Source organism: Penicillium cosmopolitanum (assembly GCF_028827165.1).
Source record: "Penicillium cosmopolitanum strain IBT 29677 chromosome Unknown utg000006l:49.0-5199605.0:1.0-5204138.0, whole genome shotgun sequence".
Classification (NCBI taxonomy): domain Eukaryota; kingdom Fungi; phylum Ascomycota; class Eurotiomycetes; order Eurotiales; family Aspergillaceae; genus Penicillium; species Penicillium cosmopolitanum.
The window spans coordinates 434586-446922 of record NW_026622676.1 but is presented as its reverse complement, the minus strand read 5'-3'; the positions used below and the strand labels follow the sequence as shown (position 1 = coordinate 446922).

Below are 12337 nucleotides of genomic sequence, written 5' to 3'. Positions count from 1 at the left end.
AAAAGATTCCCCATGAGGTTTGGCTCGATGCTATCCATCATCCTTCGCGAGAACTCAAAAGTGTTTCCACTTGATCTGCGAGAGGTACCCTAGATTGGGGCCAAGATCGTACTCACAGGCTTGAACGGGTTCTCCTCCATGAAAACGAATGACAGCAGAAAGCATGAATAAACCGTTTCAGGGCCAATTCTCCGCCCTTTCCTTGTCGAACGAAGCTGTTTGCCGTCTCTTTTTGTACGTTTGGGGGGAGATCAGCAAGTTGATCCGTCATTGTGAAACACTGGGCCTGAATACCAAGGGGTTGTGCGAAGCGAATCACATGTGGCTGCTCTTAAACCCAGGCAGGGGGTTGCTGCTTGCCGATTGGTCCATCCCAAAGCAACACGGAGCCCAAGAGGCGAACTCCGCCTCGCTCTACTAGAAACAATTTAGCCCACGAAAGACACATGGGCAACAGAGACAATCGACTCACTCGCGCCCGGCGTTTTCAGCACCTCGCACGAATGGAAGCAAATCCACCTGGGCACCTATGCTTCTTTCCGCTTCTTGCGAATTCCTCGTGCTAAAACATCCCTGTTTCCCCAAACTAAAATCAAACGGAGAAGCTAATCGATGTGTGGTCCCCGGGCAAAAGCTAAAATGCAGCTTGACACAGGAAACTGTGGGGGTTGTTGGTTGATGTCTCCAGGCTGTCATGAATCAGATTTTCATGTATAGACTGGCAGCCCCACATGCAATTGCCATGGGTTCGTAGTCGTTGCTACTAACTGCAGGTAAACTTGAAATTATTCTTGTTTTACCTTTTCCCTCCCCACTGATTGCATTGTAGTGCAGTCACCGCTTATCGCCATGTTTATCGCGTTTGATTCCTCACAGTCGCAGAATGAAAAGGAAGGTCTACGTAACCCCAAACGGTCCAGGCGCAGTGAACGGACGGGCCGGCGAGGGCTAAATGTACGGGCATGTAATTCCTGTCGTCAGCGAAAAATCAAATGCACAGGAGACAAGCCGTGTGAATCCTGTCGCTGGTACAAAACACCGGAGCTGTGTTCATATCCAGAACGGCGACAGTCATCAAGGTAAGCCGCCCGGGAGCGTTGGCCCTTCCGATTTAAGAATATAAACTAAACCAAATAGCCACTCGGGAAAGTCGGGCACATCGTTGAACCAGTATCGAGCCGCTCTAGAAAGACTGTTTCCAGAAAAGCACCCGGAGGAGATTGTCAATTTGCCTCGGACAGCGCTGCTGGAGTTGATGAATGGAGGTGGGTCACAAACAAGTCAACATCAAGATTCGCCGACCGTCGCCGCTTCTATACACGCCCACAACTCGACATTGCCTATGGGACAGCCTGTATTGGAGTCCTTGCATTCGATGCCCGATGATGGTCTCGATCAAGGCCTTTGTACTAGCCGAGACGGGTCTCTAGAACAAATCTCCGATGATGTCAACGCGCTGTCCCTGTCCACTCGACAGCCCGCCTCGTACCTAGGAATTTCGTCCACTCAAGCAGCCTTGAAGGTCATCACATGGCTGCTGCCGCTATCCAAGCTAAATGAATCCACCTTCTCACGGCAACATCAGAGCGATGAAGCCGCGAATTCAACACCGTCGCTAAGTACACAGTCCGGCCTCATCCCGTCGGAAGGCGAGATCCTGGATGCGTATTTCGTCGACTTTCACACCCTGGCGCCATTGCTGGACGAGAATTCATTTCGCGCCACCCACTTGGTTGGGACCAGGAAAGATAGTCGGTGGCTAGCGCTGTTGAACATAGTGCTCGCGCTGGGTAGTATTGCGGCCTCGGGCCCGGATAACCACACCCACAGGGCATACTTTGACCGTTCAATGAATCTCTTGAACTTGGCGACCCTCGGAACGCCCACTATTGAGACAGTTCAAACACTTGGTCTCATCGGAGGGTGGTATTGTCATTATATCAGCCAGCCAAACCTTGGGTACTCCTTAATAGGTGCTGCTGTACGCATGGCAGTCTCGCTCGGACTACAGCGCGAGCCTTACGATAGCCATTTGGTGCTAGACCCGGCGCGGGCGGCCTATCGGGAATATAAACGCCGTATATGGTGGTCTCTCTGCTGCCTAGAAACATGGGGCCATGAAACTCTGGGTCGGGCGTCCATGGATTTCTTTGCTCCGGCCATCACGGTCGCCAAACCTCGCTTGCTTGACGAGGTGCGATTAAATATGTCCCATTTTCTCTCTATGTTGACCAGTAAAATCTAATGTGTGACCCATGTCTTTTAGGGAAACTATCTAGAGGTCCTTCCATTAATCGAAAATGTCGAATTCATCAAAGTTTCCTCAAAGATACAGGAAGCATTAGCGTCCATGCCAATGATCACATTTGCGGAAACCCTCGAGCTGGATTCAAAGCTTCTCCAGTGGTGGGAAAACTTACCCCCGGCCCTTAAAGATCACGAGCCTTGTCCCGAGTCATTATACACGGCGAGAACAGTGATGCACTGGAGATTCCATATTCAACGAATGCTTTTATATCGTCCAAAACTTCTGAGCTACGCGATGCGACGAGTTCCTTTCATCACTCTCAGGCTGGAGGAGCGCAATGCCATTCTTAAGTGCCGCGAAATTGCGGAAACTGCAATTCAAAAAATTTCCATGGCGACGAGATTAAATCAAATGATCGGCTGGAACGGAGTGTGGTTCCTCTTTCAGGCAATTATGGTACCATTGGTTTGTCTATCTACTCAGCTGAGAGATGATGATCCAGACGCTCTATCTGCAGCCTGCAAGACACAGGTTGAGACAGCAATGGTGACACTCAAACGTATGAAGCCCTACGGACATACTGCACAACGTTCCTTGGAAGTCATTTCGAGCATTTTCGAAGCTTGCCTCGTAGGGACTGGTGCAGCTGAAAAACCTCCAGATACGACAGCGTCGTGTTCCGGCTTCCAAAATATCTCTCAACTGAACGGTGTTGATCCTGACCCGCCCGCGACACAAGAACGAGTTTTGGACTGGACAATGATGTCTTTCGAAAGCCTTCCTCCACAATCGATGTGGGAGTTTTTAAGTTGGGGTGTTGAAGATCTGTGGCCAGAGGTTCCTAGTCTTGAATTCGAAAATCAAGACTTTTCTATTTTTTCAAACGCCAGTTCGTCAAGGATGAATGAAAATTATCATTCATTATAATGCAATTGGTTCCTGGAAAGTCCTGGAATACCCCGTGATTTCCTTGCCTCGGATTTACGTGCAATACTTTCTCAAGATCAACCTAACCCGTCCTTCCGTAACTGCGATTATATTTGTATTTCAATCTTGCTTCCCATTTCAAATCATCCTTGAGAGATGCCAGGCCCTGGGAAGGCTTTTTTAGCATCGAAGCAGACGATTCAAAAAGATCATTGAACATCCTTATTAAGCGGTTACCTCACTCACGTCTTGTCAACTATTATATCTGCAAGTCTATTGAAAGCACCCTCTACTTATACGAAAGGCCGCCTAATCATATGTTATAAAAGCTATTGCCAACCTTACAATTCATATTAAATTGCAGCATTCTGAAAACGTGATCGGTTAATACACCCCGAAACACAATTCATGAGTCAGCTAGAACTGAGAATACATCACAGAAAGCATTAAAGGCTAAGCTTCTTTTGTCTGCAACACCTCATCGGTCTCTGTAGAAACTACGATTTGGTGAGGCTGTGTGCTCTTCTTTCTCGGGTTGGGAGCAGAGAAGATATCTGAGAGCTCCTCGAGAGTTCGCTTGCATGTTTCAACAGCGAAAAAGTAGATGAAAACGCATTGAACAACATTCCACCCAGCCAGAATGATGTAGGTATGCCATGAGATAGCTCCCATGGCATTCCCAATTCCAAACTGGTTCACAAGCAAAGCGATGTTGGTAAAGACGGAGTAAATAGCCATGCCCTTCGCCCGGGTTTCATACGCCAGGCATTCAACAGAATACATGGCCTGCAATGGCGTCCAACCAAAGCTATAAGTAAATCCAGTTAGGAAAATGATCACGATTGCTGCTGTAGCTGCCGGGGGTTGCTCTGATTTTGCGTAAATACCAGTAGCCACCGACAATCCAGCAAAAAGCATCTAAATGAACGATGTCACCAAATTTAGAACGCAAAAGGTGTCTACCAAATCTGAAGTACTTACAGCCGCAGAGATAGATGAGCCCATTAGCATTGGTCGCCGGCGCAATTTGGGAGTCAATACGCCACCAATATATGCGCCCCCGGCAGAGAGAACAGTGTATCCGAGGTTAACGTCCAGAACACGAGTCGTATCAGTCACACCAGCGCTTTCCAAAAGTCCACCCATATAATAAGTTGTAATCCCACCCGTTGACCACTGGCTAAGGAAAGATGCAATTCCCACACAAACAAGCCGCCATCTCGCAGCTTTGGTGTTCACGAGCTCTCGAAAGTCCCATGCCCGTTTGTCCGAACCTTCCAAATTTATTGCGTCCTGGTATTCGCGAATCTGGAGTGAAACATAGGCGTTTTGTCGGTTACCTTCGCCGTGGTACTCGGTGATGATGTCCCAGGCTTTCTCACTGCGTCCATGACTATAAAGCCATCGAGGGGATTCAGGTATGGACCAAACAAACATCACAACGAAGCAGGAAGAAATTAATTGGCACCAAATCGGGATACGCCATGCACGGGAGTCAGGATATATCAAGCATCCTCTACAGGCTCCTGCGGCGGCGATGGCACCAACATAGTATTGACAATTATACAAACCAGTCAGCAGGTCACGGTAAGCGGGGTGACTCATCTCGACAACGTAGGCTGGAGCAGCCGAAGCAGCGATCGAGTACCCAAATCCTGCATTGCCTTTCATTAGCATTCCGGTTTTGACAGTCAACATTTTTGGAATCGTAAAAGGGGTTGCCTACCAAGGAAGAACCGACTGGCCAGGAGTTGATCGATGTGACCGGCGGTGCCACCTAGAATCGTGCCAATAATTACCACGAGTGATCCCACAAACATACCAAAGCGTCGACCGAAGTTGTCGAGCAGGAAGCCAACGAAAAAAAGCGCACAAACACCTCCAATTGTGTACATTCCCTGGATTAAAGATGCTTGAGAGCCAACCAACCCGGCACCAAAAGTATCTCTAAATTGGGCGATAGGGAGAAGAGAGCCCATGAGTGAACCGTCGAATCCTAGATTCAATCTATTAGCTGAAATCGACCGGAGAATCTTTCATTTCTCGCTCATACCGTTTAAGGCTGAGCACAGATAGCCCACGGCCAGGAATCCGTATAGCCTTAGCATTGACCGACTCCACGGGTTGGGAGGATCAGTTCGTTTGGCCAGGTCCAGTGCCATTGAGCCTTGGAGAACCTCGACCCTAACACCATCCGCCATCTCCAAGTGACTCATTTCGCTGGACCCCTTATTCTCAGTTGTCTGAGAGTGCAATGATTCCGCTGTCATGATTGTGAAAAATCCTAGGAATTTGGGATCTGCTCGGAAATTTAAACTCACCAAGATCATATGAGGATGTATCGAGAGAGTTAAATGCTTTGGCGTGGCAGATCATTTCCTTCTCTGGTAATGCGGAAGATGTGTGTTTCACTCCTTAGATACGAGTATTGACAGTATCAAGGTATCAAATCCATGAACAACCAAGCGGATACTGCCTGGGGATCTCCTTGGCAAAAAGAGATGCAGAGTGGCGGAAATTCCCTTTGCATGCTACACTTCGATATATCTCAATTGCTACCCCAGACACTACAATCGGAGGCGACGGGGAAATTTGTGGAGTGATCACATACGCCTAGTAACCGATCTACACTGAAGCGAAGCCTTGCGATCTCCGCCTCCTCCTGTCCTGAATAGGTCAAATTCCGCCTCCCTTCGTAATCCCAAGGCGGCCGACCCAACACTGCGGTACGACTAGAGTGACCTCGGATTTTGAAAAAGTACGATTTTGGTGCCATGAAATTGAGAAGGGGCAAATTTCTAATGATGATTTTACGCTGAAAGAGTTGCAATTAGATTAAATGCTATATTTATTTCTATTTTTAGTAAGACTTTAGCTATCTTTGAAAGCTTCTTCGCCATTTACAGATCTGATACTTACAGGGTACCTCAGCACTCTCTTTTCCTTTCTGGTGAATATCTAGCAAGAGATACCATTGTTGGTAACACAAATGGGCCCTGTAGCCAGTCCATCTGGCACACTTTGGCTCACATGAGACCGAAAAAGCGCCTTGAATATTGACTGTCTAGAAAAAAGCTATTGCGACGGGCTCAGCCTTGCAAATGAATAATGTGTTGTTTTTGATCCCATAAATCCAGGGGAAAATGTAGTATATCCAATATCAAGACAATGGCCTCATTTATTTTGCGGTTTGGATATGTGTTGGGCTGAGTAGGATCTATTGACAAAGAAAGGATGGTACCGTTGGGCCCTACGATACGTATTGTAAGAGCCCACAACCAAAAAGTGCTGGAATGGCTCGCCAGAACCCTGAAGAATGTACATTTCCGGACTTGGATAGGATGTCTCATAGTGAAAAGTAGCACCAAGGCATCCTACCACACCCCGGCTGCTTCTCAAAATGGAAAGTTGACAATTTCCGAGTTACCTCGATAGCTAGTACGTCCTTTAGTCAGATTCGACATCTCATTATCTTAAGTCCAGGAGACTTTGAAATGATTTGTCTATTTTATGATAATCCAAGCCATAGGAATGAAAAAGGTTCTTTATTGGCCCAGAAAGCGATACTTCAGTGGCAAGTCGCTCCCACTGAGGCCTGAAACTGTCACGACCTGCTCATCCCCTGGCATGATGTCCAACGCGCTATCGCTGAGCTTTATGTTATCCCGTTCCTCAAATACGAGACATTTGACAGGTCTGAGTACACTGATGGCGAGTCTCTGCTGTCCGGGGATATTGCCATTCTGAACCTTTACTACCAGCCCACGGTCAGAGAAGTCAAGGTATTTCAAAGGCTGCGGCCAATCAGCATCACGCGAAACAACGCGACCGTTCACCCAGAGTCGTACGGCAAGAACATGAGGCTGATGTTGCGCAATATGATCAATGACTCCATCTGAAACAATATCGGTTGTCCCATTAGGAGTAACGGTAACATCGTAAACAATTGGGGGCCGTAGATTGTCGCCATTCATCACCGACAAGAACCGAAGCTCAACAGTAGCATTAATACCCTCGCGACGGCTACTCGCAACCCATATCTCATACTTTGACTTGGTTGGGGGTCTCGCGTGAACAACACTCCAATCATGGTGTTCACGACGAACGCCAACCGCCAGGGACTCCATCACACGTTTCACTGTGTAGTACGCAGGCTTAGGCCGTTGGAAGTAGTCAACGATCGCCCATGAGATCGTCGGCCAGCAATCGTTGATTTGCCATAACAATGCTCCACCACACTGACGGTCATTGCCCCATTGGCGACGCCATCCTCGGTAACCGAACATCATCGTCTCTGCCTGCACCACTTGGGTAAGGTGGATATATGTCTAAATATAATTTTGAGTATCGCTCTTCAACATAGCCAGATTATGGTTAAAATACACATGAATGGCTTAGTATTAAGTTAAACTTACCTCAAGGTCTGTGGCCGTGCGCAAATTTTCCACGAGATAGGTCGCTAGTCGTCGCTCATGACCATCCGCTTTATTATGAAAGTCCATAACCTGTGATTGCGGGAACTTGTCGGATTCATTTTCGATAAAATAATCAATAGTCGACATATGTGGAAACGCTTCCATACCAAACTCGCTATTGAAGCGGCCACCGAGGGTATCAAAAATTTGTTACTTTTCCTGTGTTCCATGCCAAACTAGTACAGATATATTAGTGAGACTTCGATCTATAACGCAATTCAGGTAGACCTACCATTCCACTGATGCATATCTCCAACAGTTGGGTCTGACGTGAGTTTTCCATCACCCCAAGGGCTCCCTGGGTGGTAAAATGTACTTGGGGAGAGCTCTGCCACCGCGTCCGGTAGTAGCTTCTCGTAGATATAGCGTGCGGGGAAATTCGTCTTAAGCCAAGACTGTGGATCCTTGTCCTCGTAATTGTAGGTCATATATGCCTGCTCCTGGACTTGATAGTCTTCATTGTTTCCCACATATATAACAATGGAGGGGTGGTGTCGCAAGCGGCAGATATTGTAGGTGACCTCTCGCTGAATCGATTCCAGTAGCTCAGGCCAAACCGGGTAATTACCACAGGCAAACATAAAGTCTTGCCAGACAAGTAGTCCCATCTCATCGCAAGTCTCATAGAATGCTTTATCCTCGTAAATTCCCCCGCCCCAGACTCTAATCAGAGGTCAGCAATGAGATAGAGACTTGATTGACTCCTTTTGTTATCGTTGTGCTTACCTGACCATGGTCTGACCACCCTTTACCATGAGGTCAATCCAACTTTTGTATCGATCTTGGCGGATACTAGGAAGCAGGCTATCCGCTGGAATCCAACAAGAACCACCACAGAAAATATCCTGCCCGTTGATTCGGAAAAAGAATGATTTACCGTGCTTGTCAGGTTGTTGAATAACTTCTGCAGATCGAATGCCAATACGCTTGGACATTTTATGCAGCTCATTTCCAGGGCCTCCCGAAATCGAAACCGACATATCGTACAAAGGTTGAGAGCCGTACCCATGAGGCCACCATAACTCTGGATTATTGATCTGCAACTTTGCTTCGATGCTCTTGGAGGAATTTACTTCCACTAACAAGCTCTGACAGGCAATCTGCTTTCCTCTCAGACACAAACAAAAGCTAACTGTATAGTAACCGGAGACGACAGCATCGATTTCAGCAGTAGCTGTGATGGTTGCTGTCTTGCGATTGTGCTCCAGCTGTGTCTGCGGCCATAGCCCTGCCACTCGTACAGAGTATGCCTCTAGGCGTACATCTCTCCAGATGCCGGCAGCCATAATGACTGGGCCCCAATCCCAGCCCCAATGGTACTGAGCTTTACGCACAGCCAAGCGTGCCATATCGCCATTGAAGCCTTCCCATCTGTGGCCTGGGTACTTACTTCGTAGCTCCTGCGCTTTGAGCTGAGCGCAATCAAACTCAATCTCAAGCACATGTGGGCCATCAGATTCTAGCAGCAGTTTTGTGACGTCTACTCGATGACCGATAAACATGTTACTGCTTGTCAGGATATTCTGGCCATTGAGAGTAACAGATGCAAATGTGTCCAGACCATCGAATACAATGACCACTTTGGCGCCGGTCGGAACATCAGGTCTTTTTAAATCTGTTCGATATATCCATGATTTTTCGTTGACCCATTGAGCCTTTAGTTCGTTGAAACCGATGTAAGGATCTTCGAGTCTATATTTTTCGGGTTAGCCAAGGAACCGCGAAGTATGCGACTCGTGAAGAGAACCTTTTGTTTGCAATCAGATCCTGCTGCACAGTAGAGGGAACTGCCGGTACAGACATCCATGCGTCTGGATCATGATCGTCTCGGTCTTTAAATGTCCAGCCATTAGACAACGGTAGTTCAAAAAACCCCATATTTTGCAGAAAGTCAGGCGACGAGTATACTTGAAAGCAATGGCAAACACACAAAATTGCTTTAACTTACCCCTAGCACGACCTTTGGATATCATGCCTCACGGTATTTATATTATTCATAATACTCCAAATTATTAACCAGCTCTGAGACCTGAATTCTATCAAAGGTGGTTACCGCGCTGCCGAAAAGGTAACGGAACTTTCGGCCTCCACCCACTCAGTGCCTCTTTCGGATACTGGCAGGCGGAGCGCATGAATGGTCGAAACCCAAAAAACGCCAAGTGTAGATCTTGAATATCAAGATGTCCCAACACTGCTTACCAAGTCATCCAGGAGCCCCTTCGCTGAAGAATTTGGGGCTCTTGCTTTTGGCTCTGGCTTTCTCATTATACTCTCTTTTATTATTCAGGCGACGCCTTTCATGATAAACATGTTATTTCAAAAAGCACCTGCGCAAACGGTCAGCCCTTTACTTCTTCATACACAGTGCATTATATTCATAATGAATGTTCTTGGCGCACTCCGACGCCGGTTGAATCAATTGATTACTAAATTGCGAAGACTGTTTGGGTTGAGACCAGTCTTGACTCCGTAACTGGCGAGTGACTCGAATTTAGTGTGAGGAAATTAAGGGTCCAGCATAGGGCCCCACCAGCTACCTCGCAAGAAGCACACGATGCGACCCTACGTTTACAGAGACGACAGCATCCTTATCCATTATGTGATTACAAACCACCTATAAAGCTGAAGTTAAATAGGAGCCTGCGTGTAAAATATACTAATCATATGATTTATTTGTATTTCTCAAACGCATCTACTGACCGTCAAGGGGTGGGCTGTCTTCTGATCCGTTACAACTAAAGTACCTTTTGTCTCAAAAGAACGCCCCCCCCCCGCCTGATTCAAAATAACATCAAGAAGTGGCATTATTCTCAATACGGTGTTTCTTTCTATAACTTATGCTTGGATAGGGTACAATGAAGGGTTTCGCGCAGACATGAACGACGGAATACGGAGCACCCTTGCCAAGTCTCCCGATTCATCCAGGGAGCATTTGCACCCGCCGGCAGGCCAAGTAGTAGCATCGAATGTTAGATGATCTTTCCTATTTTCTACACGGACGGATTGGAGCTTAGGAAGGCTTGACTCGTCGAATGTTTACAGGGGTGAAAAAGGTTTCACAATCGCTCTCCCTTCCCACCACATAAATATCTATATAAGACGCGGTTTTTCTTTTTTTCGTCCCAGCATTCAACACTCTAACAACAGCCAGTACCCAAAAAAACATCACGATTGGAGAATCTTTGTTATCCAAGATATCAAAAATGCATTCTCTGTCCTTCTTCGGTGTCCTCGCACTCATTCCCACTGTCATCTCCTCTCCCGCAACAGGATTCAAGCTTGGTACTCGTGATAACGATCGAGGCAATGAAATCGTTTCTGGACTCGGAGTCCGAAAGCAAACAGTGATCGGCGCTGGTGGCAACACTCGTGACTTGGCCATTGCGATGCTGGAGACTAAGACCATGACAAGTGATTATATCTACGGTACTTCTTAAAAATCCAGATTCTGCTCAGTGTGTATATTAACCGATGAATGCACAGGGGATGGCAAGTCTGGTGATGCTACGAACTTTGGCATTTTCAAGCAAAACTGGTACATGCTCCGTCATTCCGCATCTGCGTTCTTAGGCCAGACCGAGGAGCAGGTTGATGATGGAGTTGTTTTGAAGTGCGTGTCCAATCTATATTATGGCGCTAAGAGAATATTTATGCTAATGTATTAATCCTTTAAGCTCCGACTTGGATAAGGACATCCAGGCCCGTCACGATGGTGAGGATAAACATGGCTTTGACGTTTGGTTCGCCGGCCATCGCAACGGAGCGTCAGGTGTTGAAAATCCTGATACTTCGGATATACAAGGTCAGTGAATATGAGAACCGTCATTTATAACTCGGCTGACTCGATAAATAGGGTACAAAGACGCTGTTCTGTGGATTCAAGAGCAGATCGAGAGCAATGAAAAATACCAAAGTGACGATACTCGTTTTTGGGTCAACGTCCAGGCCATCTAAGCCTCAAAGTAGCAGTTTGCGGGGAGTGCCTTTGCCATTTTCAGGGTGAACGTCAGCTCTGCAGCTAGTCAGAGGGTTGGAGCGGCCGGGAAAAGTACTGTGTTGGGTCATGCGTTGGCTAGCTGCAACTTCCACCTGGCATTTTATCCGATCATCCACATGGGCAGTCAACTAGTTCGAAATTTACATGGTTCATTTCAGCTGCTATCAATCAGGTGGTAAGGTACCCATGGCAATATCATGTCTTTGCAGCGGCGTTCTCGTAACACAAATAAGGCGCCAAGATCTCTGAGGGCTAGACACATCAATCGAAGCATACATAAGTGCGAAAGGTCAATGAAAATAGATTTGATATAGACATAGAAATTATCAGCGGCGTTTAACTGTAGAGAGGTACCTCGTTATATCATGGGTCATATACAACTAGAATAGAACCCTTCCACTACCCCACGTTGCTTCAAATATCTAAATTCGAATTCACCTCCAGATACTCTTGTAAGTGCTAGTTACTCCTCTTGAAATGAATCATGGCCTTCGAAACTTACCAAAATATCCTTAATTCCTAGTACGGTAATGAGTGATGGTGATGGTGGAGGGTCTTAGTAGATATGGTGCGCAGGAGGTGTGGCGGGCAAGGTCATTCAGTTCTCGCTCGAAAATTTCAATTCTCGGTTTTAGAGAGTAGAAACCCATATAAGTCGTTGTTGTGTCGAGATGGAATTGGGATTCTCTT

The 12337-nt window shown here is 46.9% G+C and overlaps 4 protein-coding genes across 4 annotated transcripts; 2 read left to right on the top strand and 2 right to left on the bottom strand.

Moving 5' to 3' along the window:
• Positions 1-849: 849 nt before the first annotated feature.
• N7509_004682 (uncharacterized protein) lies at positions 850-3175 on the top strand (the record flags this gene model as incomplete). Its single annotated transcript, XM_056629319.1, has 3 exons — positions 850-1079; positions 1138-2194; positions 2267-3175. 3 exons carry the CDS (start codon positions 850-852, stop codon positions 3173-3175), a joined length of 2196 nt encoding a protein of 731 aa, XP_056488621.1.
• Positions 3176-3628: 453 nt separating this feature from the next.
• On the bottom strand, positions 3629-5445 carry N7509_004681 (uncharacterized protein; the record flags this gene model as incomplete). Its single annotated transcript, XM_056629318.1, has 4 exons — positions 3629-4093; positions 4157-4830; positions 4902-5171; positions 5229-5445. The coding sequence occupies 4 exons, from the start codon at positions 5443-5445 to the stop codon at positions 3629-3631; spliced, it is 1626 nt and encodes a 541-aa protein (XP_056488620.1).
• Positions 5446-6720: 1275 nt separating this feature from the next.
• On the bottom strand, positions 6721-9528 carry N7509_004680 (beta-mannosidase; the record flags this gene model as incomplete). Its single annotated transcript, XM_056629317.1, has 5 exons — positions 6721-7503; positions 7591-7658; positions 7883-8313; positions 8377-9342; positions 9398-9528. The coding sequence occupies 5 exons, from the start codon at positions 9526-9528 to the stop codon at positions 6721-6723; spliced, it is 2379 nt and encodes a 792-aa protein (XP_056488619.1).
• A 1325-nt stretch (positions 9529-10853) lies between these two features.
• On the top strand, positions 10854-11604 carry N7509_004679 (glycoside hydrolase family 134 protein; the record flags this gene model as incomplete). Its single annotated transcript, XM_056629316.1, has 4 exons — positions 10854-11076; positions 11134-11260; positions 11325-11452; positions 11504-11604. The coding sequence occupies 4 exons, from the start codon at positions 10854-10856 to the stop codon at positions 11602-11604; spliced, it is 579 nt and encodes a 192-aa protein (XP_056488618.1).
• Positions 11605-12337: the final 733 nt, after the last annotated feature.